Raw genomic sequence first — 14,033 nt, 5'->3', positions numbered from 1 at the left:
TGTAGAATACTAAAAAATGTGTCGACTATATTTTCTCCCATATACCAATATTTTACCATAATCTACAACAAACAAATATGCAAATTCTTGGCATTCTTACATTTTACAGCAAATCATTTAACCATTTCAATATGTATATATCGTATTACAATGTACATATGTTACACTCAAAATGGGTTCTTAAAATTATTATCCAAACCAAACAAAAACAACTAAAATATTAAATCGAGATTCACAAATAACCAATGGTACTTATATATTTGTACCAAAAAACCAAAAATTAGAACTAGAACCGAACTATAAAAATACTGAAACCCAACCGTCCATGCCTATACATATTAGTAAGCAAAAAAATGGATCAATAAATTTATCAACTAAAAATAATCTCGCGCTTTGAAAGTGCGGATCAAAATCTAGTACTCTATTAAAACAAAAGAAGCTAAAAACGGCTTGTAAGAGAATCATAAGCCTATGTTTTTGTAACAACCAAAACTGCAAATTTGTTGATAATATATGCAAATATATAGCCAGGTCATGCTTAGTAAAAGTATACAAGATGGTAGAACTATAGTCTATAAAAAGAGAGCAGATATCCAGTCTATAATAATCTACCTCAATTTTCAGTTTTAAGTAACACACCAGAAGAAATTACAAATGTATTTTTTTTCTGCTTGTTTTTATTATTATGGCTACTTTTGTAATATACGAAGCCCACCTATTGACCAAAAATAGTTGACAAAAGACCAAAAATATAAAGCCCAGTAAGGCCCAACTGGGGTCTAATCTGGATCCGCCGGGTTCAGAGAAGTCGGTTTTGTAAAGTTCGGCTTCTTCGCTCGTCTTTTTGTTCTGCTTCTCTCTCCGAGAGAGAAGAAGGTAAGAAGAAAGCTTCTCTGGATTCCAAAAGTCTCTCTCTTTTCGCTTCTACTTGTCTCTCAGCAAGTCAAATATCTAACCCATTGGGTTGTTCATTAGTTTATAGCTTTCTTCCTCAGGAAAACACAAAGCTCAGATCAGCTGCGAAGCCTTCTTTCGTGTCTAGGTCTCGAAGACAGTAACGTGACTCAGAGATTACCGGTAAAAATCTATCCTTTATAGACATAAGTAGGTGATAATGAAACTAAATGTTGACTATTAACTGTTCGTTTAAATTCCCAAGAGAGTATTTACTGGTCGTATGAACAATACACATCCATGAGAACTGATCTGGAACTCTTCTCTCTTTTTTGTTCCTTTTGTTCCAGTGTCTTTGTCTAGATTGCTGTGTTTGTGTAAACATGGAACCCAACAAGGAAGATAACGCTCAGATCACAGCAGCTCCAGTTCCAGGTTATTTTATCAGCATTCCCACTCATTGTTTCATCTTAAGCTTATGCGTACTTGAATCCCTAACGCTCATAAAATTTTCGCCTTTACAGGCGTCTCTACTATACCACCAATGGCTCCAATACCGATGGTTCAACATCCTCCACCACTTGCACGTCCACCTACTTTCAGGCCACCACAAAACGGTGGAGACAAAGCTAGCGACTCGGATTCTGAATCAGAGGATGAGCATTACGTGATATCTGAAGAGAGTAAGCAGGTCAGAGAAAGACAAGAGAAGGCAATGCAGGAGTTGCTTATAAAGCGTCGTGCTGCTGCTATCGCAGTGCCAACGAACGACAGATCTGTTAGAGACCGGCTTAGACGGCTTGGGGAGCCTATTACTCTATTTGGGGAACAGGAGATGGAGAGAAGAGCTAGGTTGGCTCAGCTTATGGCTAGGCTTGATATCGGCGGGCAGTTGGATAGACTGCTTCAGGCTCACGAGGAAGATGCGGCTCCAAAAGAGGAAGTGGAAGATGAAGAACTTCAGTACCCTTTTTTCACTGAGGGGCCAAAGGAGCTTAGAGAGGCTAGAATAGATATTGCCAAGTTTTCTGTGAAGAGAGCTGCTGTAAGGATTCAGCGTGCGAAGCGGAGGAGGGATGATCCTGATGAAGATGTGGATGCAGAGACTAAGTGGGCTTTAAAGCAGGCTAAAGGAATGGTTCTTGATTGCAGTAACTTTGGGGATGATCGTCCTTTAACTGGCTGCTCCTTCTCAAGAGATGGAAAGATACTTGCCACATGGTATATCTCCTTCTCACTCTCAAGCATATAATTTTATATTCATGTCTAAATGCATTTGTCCCTTATACTTGCATCAGCATTACACTCTCTGGGTTCTTGGCTTGTGATGCACATCTGTTTAGTAATTTTTGGTTTTTCTTTGGCTAGTTCTCTAAGTGGAGTCACTAAATTATGGGAGATGCCTCAAGTTACAAACAAGATTGCTGTGTTGAAGGATCACAAAGAACGTGCAACTGATGTAGTGTTCTCCCCTGTGGATGATTGCCTAGCAACTGCTTCTGCTGATCGAACTGCAAAGTTGTGGAAAACTGATGGAACGCTCCTACAAACGTTTGAAGGTCATTTGGATCGTCTTGCACGTGTTGCCTTCCACCCATCAGGGAAGTACCTCGGGACAACAAGCTTTGACAAAACATGGAGATTGTGGGATATTAACACAGGATCAGAGCTGCTGTTGCAAGAAGGCCACAGTCGCAGTGTCTATGGAATTGCATTCCAACAAGATGGAGCATTAGCAGCTTCCTCTGGGCTTGATTCGCTTGCACGGGTTTGGGATCTCCGCACTGGTAGGAGTATTCTCGTCTTCCAAGGACACATCAAACCGGTAAGACCAAGTTCTTTTCCTTTTGATCCTCTTACTCAGCCAAAAGCGAGATCATATACTAATGTTCCTCTGTTCTTCATACTTCTCTAGGTTCTCTCAGTGAACTTCTCTCCGAATGGATATCACTTAGCATCTGGTGGTGAGGATAATCAGTGCCGTATTTGGGATTTAAGAATGAGAAAGTCATTGTACATTATACCAGCTCATGCTAACCTTGTGTCTCAAGTGAAGTATGAACCACAAGAAGGCTACTTCCTGGCCACTGCATCATACGACATGAAAGTCAATGCAAGTCCTTGCCTATGTCTTTTGTTTCATTTGCTTATAGTTTGATTCTCATCCTTTTTTTACATTTTGTCTTATACCAGATATGGTCAGGCAGAGATTTCTCGCTTGTTAAAAGCTTAGCAGGACACGAATCAAAAGTCGCCTCTCTAGATATCACTACAGATAGCTCGTGTATCGCAACTGTATCACACGACCGTACCATCAAGCTTTGGACAAGCAGTAGCAACGAAGAAGAAGAAGATCGAGGCGGGGAAACAATGGACATGGATCTCTAGTTTCTTTATTCATCATATTTGCGTGAGAAGAAAGCAACAATGGGTTCAAAGATTAACTTGTTACAGAGAATCTTTAAAATGTTATTGATTTGCAATCTTGTGGAGGATTAACAAAACTCAGGATGATGATACATTGTCTTTTGAAAATTTTGCTAATAGTCGAACAAAAGAAAGTTACATTGCTATATCAGATTGTACAAGGAAGATAAGTTATGTTCTGTATGTGTGATCTGTCTTAAGAACAGAGGGACAGAATCTTCTAAAGACTCTTCAGGTTGCAAATTTATTTGTACCAACCAGCTAGAAAGTATCTCAGTATGAAACAGAAGGCGCAAGCTAGAGCCTGAAATAGAAACAAAACCAATATCGATTATTTTCATGCTACAAAAATGGTGATGAACATGTATCTTGAGAGTTACCTGGAAAACAAGAAGATGGATGCAAAGAGACTTTTCTGATCTAGGTCCAAACAACCTCAAGTAAACGTTGACGAGCGTCCCATCTTTTGTTCCGGTCAGTAATCCGGTTGCAGGATCAAACCTGGATGTTTCCAAAAGACAAGTTGAGTGATGTTTCTGTTCTTCAAATCAATCTACAAATGGTAAGAACACAGATATGGTTTACCTTGGGAGACGATGACGTGGACATTTCACAATGCCAGCAAGCTGCAAAAGTCATATATAGTACGTTAGATGGTTAAACACATGAGTTTATACGATTATAAGTTTGCTGGAGAGAAGTGTATTTAGATATGAACCTGAGGAAGCGACAACAGGAAGTTCAGGACTTGGGGAAGAAAGAAGATGAGGAGGGTTTCACTGCAAAAGCAAAATATCAAAATATCAGTTGCAAATGGTGAATATTTACTATGATGTGTTTATAAGAAGGTCATAGAGTAAATAGCTTCCATGTAATAGTGAAGTACGTCGGAAATATACCTGAAGTGACCCAAAATGCCAACAACTGCCATAGTCATTCCGGCGAAGACTGTGTAAGTGTCTCCAACAAAAACTGAAGAAGGATACCTAACACCAGAAGATGGCAAGAATTACTTCAACAAAGTTAGAAAATATAAGTTTCAAAGAGAAAATCTTGTGAGATGGCTTTACCAATTGAAAGCAAGCAATGCCAAGGATGTTGCCATCAGCGGTTGAGTAAGGTATATCGAAAAGGCATGAGCTTGGTGATACTCAGGATCAGTAGATGATCCGATTTGCATAACGTTGTGTATCAGGATCTACAAATATAACTTGGATGCATTCACATCTCAAACCCAAAAAACGAACAGTGAGTGGAATGTTTATAGATAGGACTTACCGCAGATGCAGTAACAACAGTTTGACCAATCTCAAGGCCATTCAAACCAGCATGAATGTTTATAGAGTTTGTACAAAAGACAGCAAGTAACCCCATATATAACTTATACATCCGTCCTGCAACATTGAAACATCTACTTAGCTACTAATCATGGAAGTGTAACATTGATAACATACTACAACAAGAATCAGTACCTAGATCAAGCACTTCCAAGCCAACATAACCAACTAAAGGTTTCGGTATAACAATAGTTGTATGTCCAGCATAAGCCATCAGCAATGGAAGCGTAGCAAAAGACGGCAACACAAGTTTCCTGCTGGTTAAAAACTAACAAAGAGTCATGTGAATATTATCAAAACAAAATACAGAAGAAGAGAAAAAAAAATGAAACTTACACTCTCCAAGGGACATCAAGAACATCATCTACAAACCCAAGCAAGATCATGAAGCAAATAGATGCTAACGCTGCATTATACTCCACAAGCCACTACACAGAACAGAACCACATTCATTAACACTGATATAAAAAACAGAATCATCGGTCAAACAAAACAAGCAGACTTACATTCGAGTCCTCAGTGAAATTGAAGTACTGAAATATAATCGCCACGATCAAGAACACAACACCAACAACAATACCCAACGACTCAGGCCTGTGACCAAAAAAAAAGACTGATGAATATAATAAACATGTAAAAGGAAGCAACTTTCGAATCAAAAGACTCACACTTTAACCTCTCCCTGAGGCGTTCCTCTCTTGTTGATATCGAAACCAAACATGTTACGCCTCAGAACGTATCTGGCAGCTACGGGGATCATCTTGAGCGTGACGAAGAAACCCACCAGGCTGAGCCCTGCGTTGATGAGGATGGGGCGTTTCAGCTCTGCGTCGACGTCGTAGTGGAAACAGAGGAGGTAGAGATAGAGTGAGCAGAGGAGAGTGGAGATCACGGAGATCGTTCCCAGTTTCGGTGGGGATAGATTGAATACGTCGTCGCTGGGAGTGTTCCGGGTCGTCTTCTGATCCGATGGAGATGATTTGGGCTCTGACGGGTCGGGTTTTGTTGTCGGAGAAGGTCGTTTACGAGCTGCCATGGCGGATCTCTGTTCGGTTGAATTCGGTTTTTTCCCTCGCGTCTTGATTTGGTTTTAAGCTACGTTTCGTTGAAAGATTGAACACTTTTTGGCGTCATTGAACCAATAGGAATCTGCCATTCTGATGTAATATGACACGTGTCGTCCAAGTTGGATTTTAAATATTTAAAGACCAACAATAGAAAGCCTCCGAGGTGATTAGATGCTCTCACCTGTTGGGTTGTTTCGATTGCTGTATAATGAACCAAGACAAGGCAAAGCCTCAAGCTGTTCTGCTTAACGTTTCTGCTTTTCTAACAAGTACATATCATTTGCAACCGAAACATCCACATTGTGGAAGAACAGAGTCATTCATGCATTGTCCGTGAAACAGCTTTTTCATCGAGATTGGAAGCTCAGAAAGAGTATGTGTATGTGTACGGGGATCTGTTGGACTCGACACAAAGGTACTAAAAACTTTGAGAGAAGTTAAATGAGAAGTGTTTTCGGTTTGTAAGGTTTCTGATGGACATTTTGTTCTCAGGTACCGAACTAGAGGAACATGTATGAGTTTTCTTTTAGGTCTGTAAATGTTTTGAGCGGTGATGTTTTGTACTCTGGTTTTGACTTGTCTTGTTCCCTACCCCCCTTTCAGTTTCAACATTGCTTTCTCGGTTACAACACTCTTTAATCACTGGCTTTGAGCATATATTTATTTGGTTGGTTCGATCAAGCATATTATCAATTTACAATCCAAATTCATATCATCATAAATAAAAGAGAAATAAAGAAACTAGAGCACACCATCATAAAATATATATATTTAATGTTCCTTAAACCATAAGCACTTCCCTTACAACCACAAACTAATTTTATATGTTTCACTTAACATCATCATGAGGAAGAGAAGAATATAAGAAGAAAGATAAAGAAACTAACCGATCATATAAAATATAATTTATGTTTCTTAAACCATTTCAAGCATTTTTCTTGACCTTTCCCTTCTTGCTCTTCCCAATGTTCTTCAACTTCTGTCCCTCACGTTGTACTTCACTCTCTGGCACACCAAGCTCCATGGCTATCTCCTTAATAAGCTTATCATTCCCTCCAACTTTCGCAACCGCATTGTCGTACCTACGGATCATGTGATCGTCCCAAGCACCACTACGAGAACTAGATGACATTTTGTTTTTTTTCTTTTGGTTTGTGAAGAAGAAAAGAGAAGAGATGTGATGAATAGAGAGAGTGTCATGAAGAAGGGGTGATAGTATAAATGCAAAACAAATTGCTTGAGGAAGATGCAAGGAAGGTCGGTTCGTCCCCGAATTGGCAAATTCTATCCCAGGTCCTTAGCATGTGAAATCTCGGCTGATGTCATCGAGACACACCACATTTGGTAATTACTATCTCAACAGTAACTAGCCTCAACATCGACTTTTACTTTTTTCATCTACCAAATTGTAAAACAAATGTATGCAACAAGCACATGTAAATCATTAATATCCTCCTTAAGCTTTTTTACTATTGTATGTGCGAGGATTGAGACACACCACATTTGGTAATTACTATCTCAACAGTAACTAGCCTCAATATCGACTTTTACCTTTTCATCTACCAAATTATAAAACAAATGTATGCAACAAGCACATGTAAATCATTAATATCCTCCTTAAGCTTTTTTACTATTGTATGTGCGAGGATTGAGGCTCCTTAACCAAGATGGTATCTGCGTAGATTTAGTTTTGGAAACGAAACTTCCTATATATATATTACGACGTAACAATACATGCATGCAAAGTTCAAAAAAAAAAAACAATACATGCATGCAATACGTTCCCATTATGCAACCCCCGAAGAGAACTTATATATATATATATATTATTAGCAGTATAGTTTGTGTATATAGGCCATATAACTTACATGTAAATATAACAAGTCTGTATAATCCTTTATATATATACAAGTATAAACTGATCCAACTATGTACAGTATATGTAAGCTGTAAATCATGTACACGTAAGCTATATACACAATAGTACTATACTGCTAATATATATCATCATTTTCAGTTGACTCCCTCTTCACCGGAATCTTGTTTAAGTCAATCCCTCCAATGCTTGATTGCTACACAAACGGGATTAATAGATACTCTTTGGTGCAAAACTGATCCAACTATCTACGCAGGGCTAAGGACATTGATACCTGTATTATACCAGAGGTTGGTAGGAAATTAAAATCTGTTGTATTTTAACAAATAAGCTTTCTTAGTATTGAAGAGATAGTGTCAGAACCCAAATAAAGTCCAAAGAGTAACTACAAAAGCTAATGATGAAGAAAATGAGTCAGAACAAGACTGGGCTACAAAGTCTTCAAAAATTATCAACTAGCAAGGGACAAGTGGGGGAGACGAGATAAAGGCCCTCTTAAGCTGACTATTCTGAGTCTGACTCACACCATGACTGGAGGTGATCAGTAGTGGATCTTGGAGTAGAGGCTAAAGATTTAGTTAATAAATAATTTTTACTTAGTAATATATAAACATGTTATATATACTTTGATTAAAAAAATTAAAAAAATTAGTCAAATAATATGACTAAAATTATTTTTATAACTAAAAGAAGAAAAAGAGTAAACCCACTAACACAATGAAATGAAAAAAATAATAGGAACTTAAGACATTTAAAAATGAATTTGGTTTTCAATGAAAAAAACGAAAAATAAAAACACTAAAAACAAACGTGGAAAATAATGAACGGTAACACTTGGACAAACAAAAAAGAAATTCAGAAAGCAAAGAAAAAAGTAAGGGTAATTGGGGCAGGAGGGATAGCGTCTATGGCCAGGGATTTGCAGCAAGACTTTAACTGTCTTTGTTTATTACGACGTCCACCAATAGCATAGTATCCTCAATATGCTGTCTTTTCCTTTCACCCCTGCCAGTTGTCTTCTCGCTAGTTACAGAAACGTGACCACTCCCTTCATCTTTTGATAATTCTTCAGGGCTGGCCTCCTTTCACCTCTACCAGTATCTATGTAGCTTTAGTTTTGGAAAAGAAGCTTCCTATACCTAAAACCCTTTTTGTCTACTAATTAATACTCCGTTTTAACACTCGACGTGAGTGAAACCTAAGCACGTATACGAATGTAAACATTTAGAAAATAAAGAAAACTTAATATAATCATCCAAGAATTGAACTATTATAATTTTAAGGTTTATAGGTAAGGATGTGGTCTGAACGAGAAAAACCACACTCGAGACATAAGGGTCTTTTAAAGAGGAAACATAAACATGCATATATCGTATATCATATTATTATTTTTGTTCAACTTATCGTATATCATATATGGAAACATATATAATACAAAAAAAGTCTGAAAAGATGTGTATGTTCAAAAAGAAAAGAAAAAAAACAGCAGCTCCAACACTGGTTTTTGAAGTTCTTAACTTAAAAAAAAAGATAAAATCATAAAGACATTAAAGAAAATGAGCAAAATTTCTTAAACTAGGGAGTTTTAGAACCATCTACTTTATTAAAACAGAAGTACACATAAAAAATACCCCTTAGATTTGCATAAAATTTACAACCAAATGCCATTCAAAATTTAATTAACTTACCGTAAAAAACATTTGTCTTTTCCACATATTCAATGTTGTCCTAAACTACATAAAACCAACTAAAACAAAGGAAACAAATAATTTAAAAGCTACGCTTTTGTTCTCCAGGTAGACAATATTTTGCTTTACCTACCATATCATTTCTCCTGCAATATCGACACCAAGTAAACTTCATGAATAATTCAAAAAAATGACAAAGCTCAGAAAGGGGATATATAAAACCTATCCAAAAATGAACGCTTCCATATGAGATTCGAGTTAGCCAATATATCCATATCAACTTTAATTACAATCAATGAAGAATCTTTATTATAAGATTGGGAATTTTCTCAAAAAAAAAAAAGATTGGGAAACTGAATCACACAAACAGTTATAATATTACCTATTACTAAATCACAAAATTAATTTTCAAAATCATTCCTTTCCCTTGACTTGCGGATCAATCAAATTTAATTTTTAAAATTAAATGTATAAAATCTATCCCAAAATCAATAATATTAAAATAGAAGGACTTTTTATCTACTTAATCCATCTATTAACTATTTTCTAAATTATAAAATAACATAATATAATAAATGAATGAATTTTACAACATACTTCAACTTATTAAAAAAAATATTAAAGTACGATATATAAACTAATAAATAATTTCATAAGTTAATATATATATTTATATTAAATATTTTTAGAATTTTAATTTATTTATCAAGTATAAGACATGTTGAATGATAATAGTTAATTTGTATAATAAAGTTGACCAAAAATATAATAATAAAATAAATTTTACCAATATAAAGATTACAACAAAATTGTGGGTTTAATATAACTTTTAAATAGAGTTTAACGAGATTATATATAGAGTCATTGATGTTATCGGTTTAACTGCGGGTCTGGACCGGGTTACAGTACACTGAATATAACATTTCATCAGTAACATTTAAAAGTATATACGCAATAAAAATAAAAAATAATATTATTCGGAAATAATCCCGCCCTTTTAAGGGCGGGTCAAAATCTAGTTGAAACATTAAAGCAACAGACGTCACCTTATTAATATTTCAAGACTTGCAATAATCAAAATATTAAATTTTTTCTTTTAAAACCACTCACCGTATCCGTCGATGATGATGCTCTAAAATTCTCTAGAGAAAAAATTATGGATACTCATTGGACTCCATTAGCCACTTATCTCTTTCATATTAGTTGATTTCTAAAAAGAAAAAAAATAAAAGGTTTAATTAACTTAAATCAAAATAATAATATTTTGTTTGTTTAGAAACCTATTTGGATTTCTTTCGAAAACCAAAATCGAACTTAAACCAAATTGAGGAATGGATACAAGAATATTTAAAATACAGTTTATAAACCTATAATTATTAATAATATTTAATTTTAAAATTACCAAAAATAAAAATAATACTTATAAACCAAAATACCGAAAAATCTGGCATATCCAAAAAATAATCTAATTTTAAAAAATCAAATGACCTAAAAGAACTGAATTACCTAGGTATTCTTTATTTAAAATATTAAAAATCATTATCATTACCTGATATTTAATCTGAAAACCGCAAAGATCTAATTATTATCTAAATTATTTACAATTTACCAAAAATCAGAACCGAACACGAATAAAAAAGTTATCAGATACTTAGTTAGTTCTTAGGATTATACCCAAACCAAATCAAAATCGAATCAAATTTTATAAATAACTGAACGATTCTTATATCTCTTAAACTATAAAAAACATAAACAAATCTATAAAAAATATATAAACGGAAAAAAAAACTAAACCAAAACCAAATCGAAAACCAAACTTCTACGCATAGTTTGATCTACTCGGGGCCAATTCAACACATATCTAAAGCACACAACAATTATAATTAATAACTAGATCTTGACCCGCCCAACCGGGCGGGTATTTATTTTATGTTTTTAGTTTTTATTTATAAATGATATATTTGTAATATTTAAACATAAATTTAGATTGAAAATTAACATTTGTAGTTATAATAAAAATTAAAAATTTAAAAAAATATTCTGATATAAATTTTAAATTCCTAATTAAAATAATATAGAGATGGGTCATAATTTTTTCTAATTCCAAAATCTTAGCATTCTTAATAACAAATAAAATAATTTATAAATACATAAAATATATAAACATATTTGAAATTAAAATAAATTTGTTAAAAAAAATCTTACGCCATTTTTGTTTATTTCTATAGTTTTACCCGTGGCCGTATAAATATTTGCTTTCACTTCCATTTTTTTCTTTGTTCTAATGATAATATATATATATATATATATATATAATATATATATGTGTGTGTGTGTGTGTGTGTGTGTAAATTAATATGTATTACATAATTGTTGGTATAACATTTTAAAACAAAAATTTTATATATATTACTTTAAATAATTATATTATGTGATTTTAACCGTCTATTATATTACAGTGTATCATATAAAATCTAATATTTATAACTAATTGGACTTATATTATAAAAGTGTTATACTAACAATTTATAAATAAATATTTTATATTTTATCTATATGATATATAAATTGATTTTAATGTGTGATTTTTATTTTATTATTTTTATTAATAAATATTGAAAACTATTAAATGTTACAAAAAAATCTATTAGGAAATTTATTTTGGTTAAGATTCATTCTATTAAAAAATCTATTATTTAAATTAGGAAAATACATTAAATACTTAAATCTATCATTTAAATAAGGAAAAGACAAAATTATCTACTATCTTTGTTACCAAACAAAATTTAATTTTTTTTAAAAACTACTATGCATGTTACCAAACAAAAGCTTAAAGTACTTTTACTTTAATAAGATAGATAAATACACAATAGATGTTGTAGAAGCAGGTATACAATAAATTTATAAAATAAACATACAATACATACATACATAGAAAAACTACGTTCAACCAAATATATCACATTCCCCGCGAAGCCAGGAAATCACTAGTGAGACTTCTACACAGCCTACTAGACTTCACGGACCAGAGGCACGACGTTGGGTCTGTCAAATCTCCATGGCTCCATCACGGTAATGCTGGAGTGAGGATTTTCTGCCTGAACTCAATACTTGCTCTCTCGGAATCTATTGATAAACCCATCTCTCTGTCCTATGTGAATGTGAAAAGCTCAGAAGTTCATATCGTTTTATTTGGTGCAATCTCTGGAGTCAACTCCAAATATCCAAGCAAAGCTCATCATCAACGTCACACTTCAACAAGTGCAAATATCAAACCAAGTTTCTTATTGGGTTGGAGTCTCTTCAAGCTTGAAGATTGTAGTCCCTTAGCCCTTTTTCTCTCCAAAAAGGCTAGCCAAACTTCCTCATGCCAGGGCCATGAGAGATCACTATCCATCTTCCTCCTCTTTGTGGGATTGAAAAGTTCCATCAAAACACTTCTGTGTGTGAGCCCAATAAACTCAACCTTTATGGAAAAGTTTATACAAATTTCCTCTCGCCAGGGCCTAGAAAGATCATTTTCACCATCCTCCTTCTCAAAGGAGAGAATCATTTCACCACAGTCCTTCTTCATAAGAGGAGATCCTCATCCGGTCTTCAAAATGTTGATCAACAATGGTGCAGCTACATCCCCATCTCACTCAACGACAGCGACAACATTCGTTGTAGCGTCGCCCCTATTTGCGGAAACTTTGGCAATGAAAAATGTCATGACCTCTGCTCACAGTTGTGGGTTAAACACTCTCAGCTTAGAAGCCCTTGTCAAGAAGCTTCCGATTTTTTTCTATGATTCAAACCGTTTAACCTATCCCTTTATTGCTTTAGTTTTCTTTAATATATCAAGTGAGTTTCACCCTATGACACTGAACTCTCTATTTATAATCTTCAGTTAAGTCTAATATAATCCTTGGTTTCACAAAAAAAAAGAAAAAAGAGACTTCTACACAGCATAATTAATAGTAGTAGTGAGACCGTGATGATCGGTGAAGGGGTGAAGAGTAACTTACTACGGAGTACGGACAAATACTAAAAGCACGTTTTGGGCCCAAAAATGTATCTACAGTGACATAGAAGCCAATGTATATGAAGTTCAGCCGGAATCTTGTTTGAGATATACTTCTTGGTGCAAAACTCTAATGTTTTATTTTTTCAAAAGAAGACCCGAATGTTTTATGCCTTACAAATTTATAATCTATTGTTACTTGTTTTATTTTTGTCTACAATCTCTTGTTACTTGTTAGGTTAGACTTCTATATCTTCTATTTGGGCCTCCGTACACATCATCAGACCAAAGAAACAAGCCCACTAGGCGAAACAGAATTGTATCTCACAAATGTATTTGGCAAGAATTCTGATATCATCTCTATGGAAAATATATATTTTAAAGCATGTTTTACAGTGATAAAAAGGGAACTTCGACATAATATAGTATCATATGGAAATATATTTTTTAAAGCATATTTTACTGTGATCAAAAAGGAACTTTGACATAATGTAGTATCATATCTATCTCTATGACATAATTCTGATATCATCTCTACGGGAAATATATATTTTAAAGCATATTTTATTGTGATAAAAAAGTAAATTCGACATAACGTAGTATCATATCTTGGGCATTAACTTTAGGGAGATTATGAGCTATATATATAAATATGTGACTATTTACTTTTAATTTATAGAAAGATCTTTACTATAACTCTATAAGTATTAGCAGCACGTGGAATCCTTTTTATTATCAGCG

At 34.3% G+C, this 14,033-nt stretch overlaps 2 protein-coding genes across 4 annotated transcripts; one reads left to right on the top strand and one right to left on the bottom strand.

The window, feature by feature from the left end:
• Positions 1-809: 809 nt before the first annotated feature.
• On the top strand, positions 810-3,467 carry LOC108836638 (U4/U6 small nuclear ribonucleoprotein PRP4-like protein). 3 transcript variants are annotated; one of them, XM_056989124.1, is made up of 7 exons: positions 810-876; positions 996-1,077; positions 1,245-1,329; positions 1,419-2,115; positions 2,263-2,719; positions 2,810-3,007; positions 3,088-3,467. In XM_056989124.1, the coding sequence occupies exons 3-7, from the start codon at positions 1,278-1,280 to the stop codon at positions 3,280-3,282; spliced, it is 1,599 nt and encodes a 532-aa protein (XP_056845104.1). In that variant the 5' UTR covers positions 810-876; positions 996-1,077; positions 1,245-1,277; the 3' UTR covers positions 3,283-3,467. The 3 variants fall into 3 exon arrangements, with proteins under 3 accessions (XP_056845104.1, XP_056845105.1, XP_056845103.1); XM_056989125.1 differs by having other exon boundaries at positions 854-906; XM_056989123.1 differs by having other exon boundaries at positions 860-876; positions 976-1,077.
• LOC108836639 (uncharacterized) lies at positions 3,274-5,738 on the bottom strand. Its single transcript, XM_018609776.2, has 11 exons — positions 5,327-5,738; positions 5,165-5,252; positions 4,995-5,086; positions 4,794-4,912; positions 4,600-4,715; positions 4,392-4,519; positions 4,221-4,307; positions 4,040-4,100; positions 3,907-3,947; positions 3,702-3,822; positions 3,274-3,625 (listed from the first exon to the last, which is right to left on the bottom strand). The coding sequence occupies exons 1-11, from the start codon at positions 5,692-5,694 to the stop codon at positions 3,566-3,568; spliced, it is 1,281 nt and encodes a 426-aa protein (XP_018465278.2). The 5' UTR covers positions 5,695-5,738; the 3' UTR covers positions 3,274-3,565.
• Between the last annotated feature and the right edge of the window lie 8,295 nt (positions 5,739-14,033).

The sequence above is a fragment of the Raphanus sativus genome, chromosome 6 (assembly GCF_000801105.2).
Source record: "Raphanus sativus cultivar WK10039 chromosome 6, ASM80110v3, whole genome shotgun sequence".
In the NCBI taxonomy this organism is placed as follows: domain Eukaryota; kingdom Viridiplantae; phylum Streptophyta; class Magnoliopsida; order Brassicales; family Brassicaceae; genus Raphanus; species Raphanus sativus.
The sequence above is the reverse complement of the archived record's forward strand: the minus strand, read 5'-3'. Positions and strand labels throughout refer to the sequence as shown.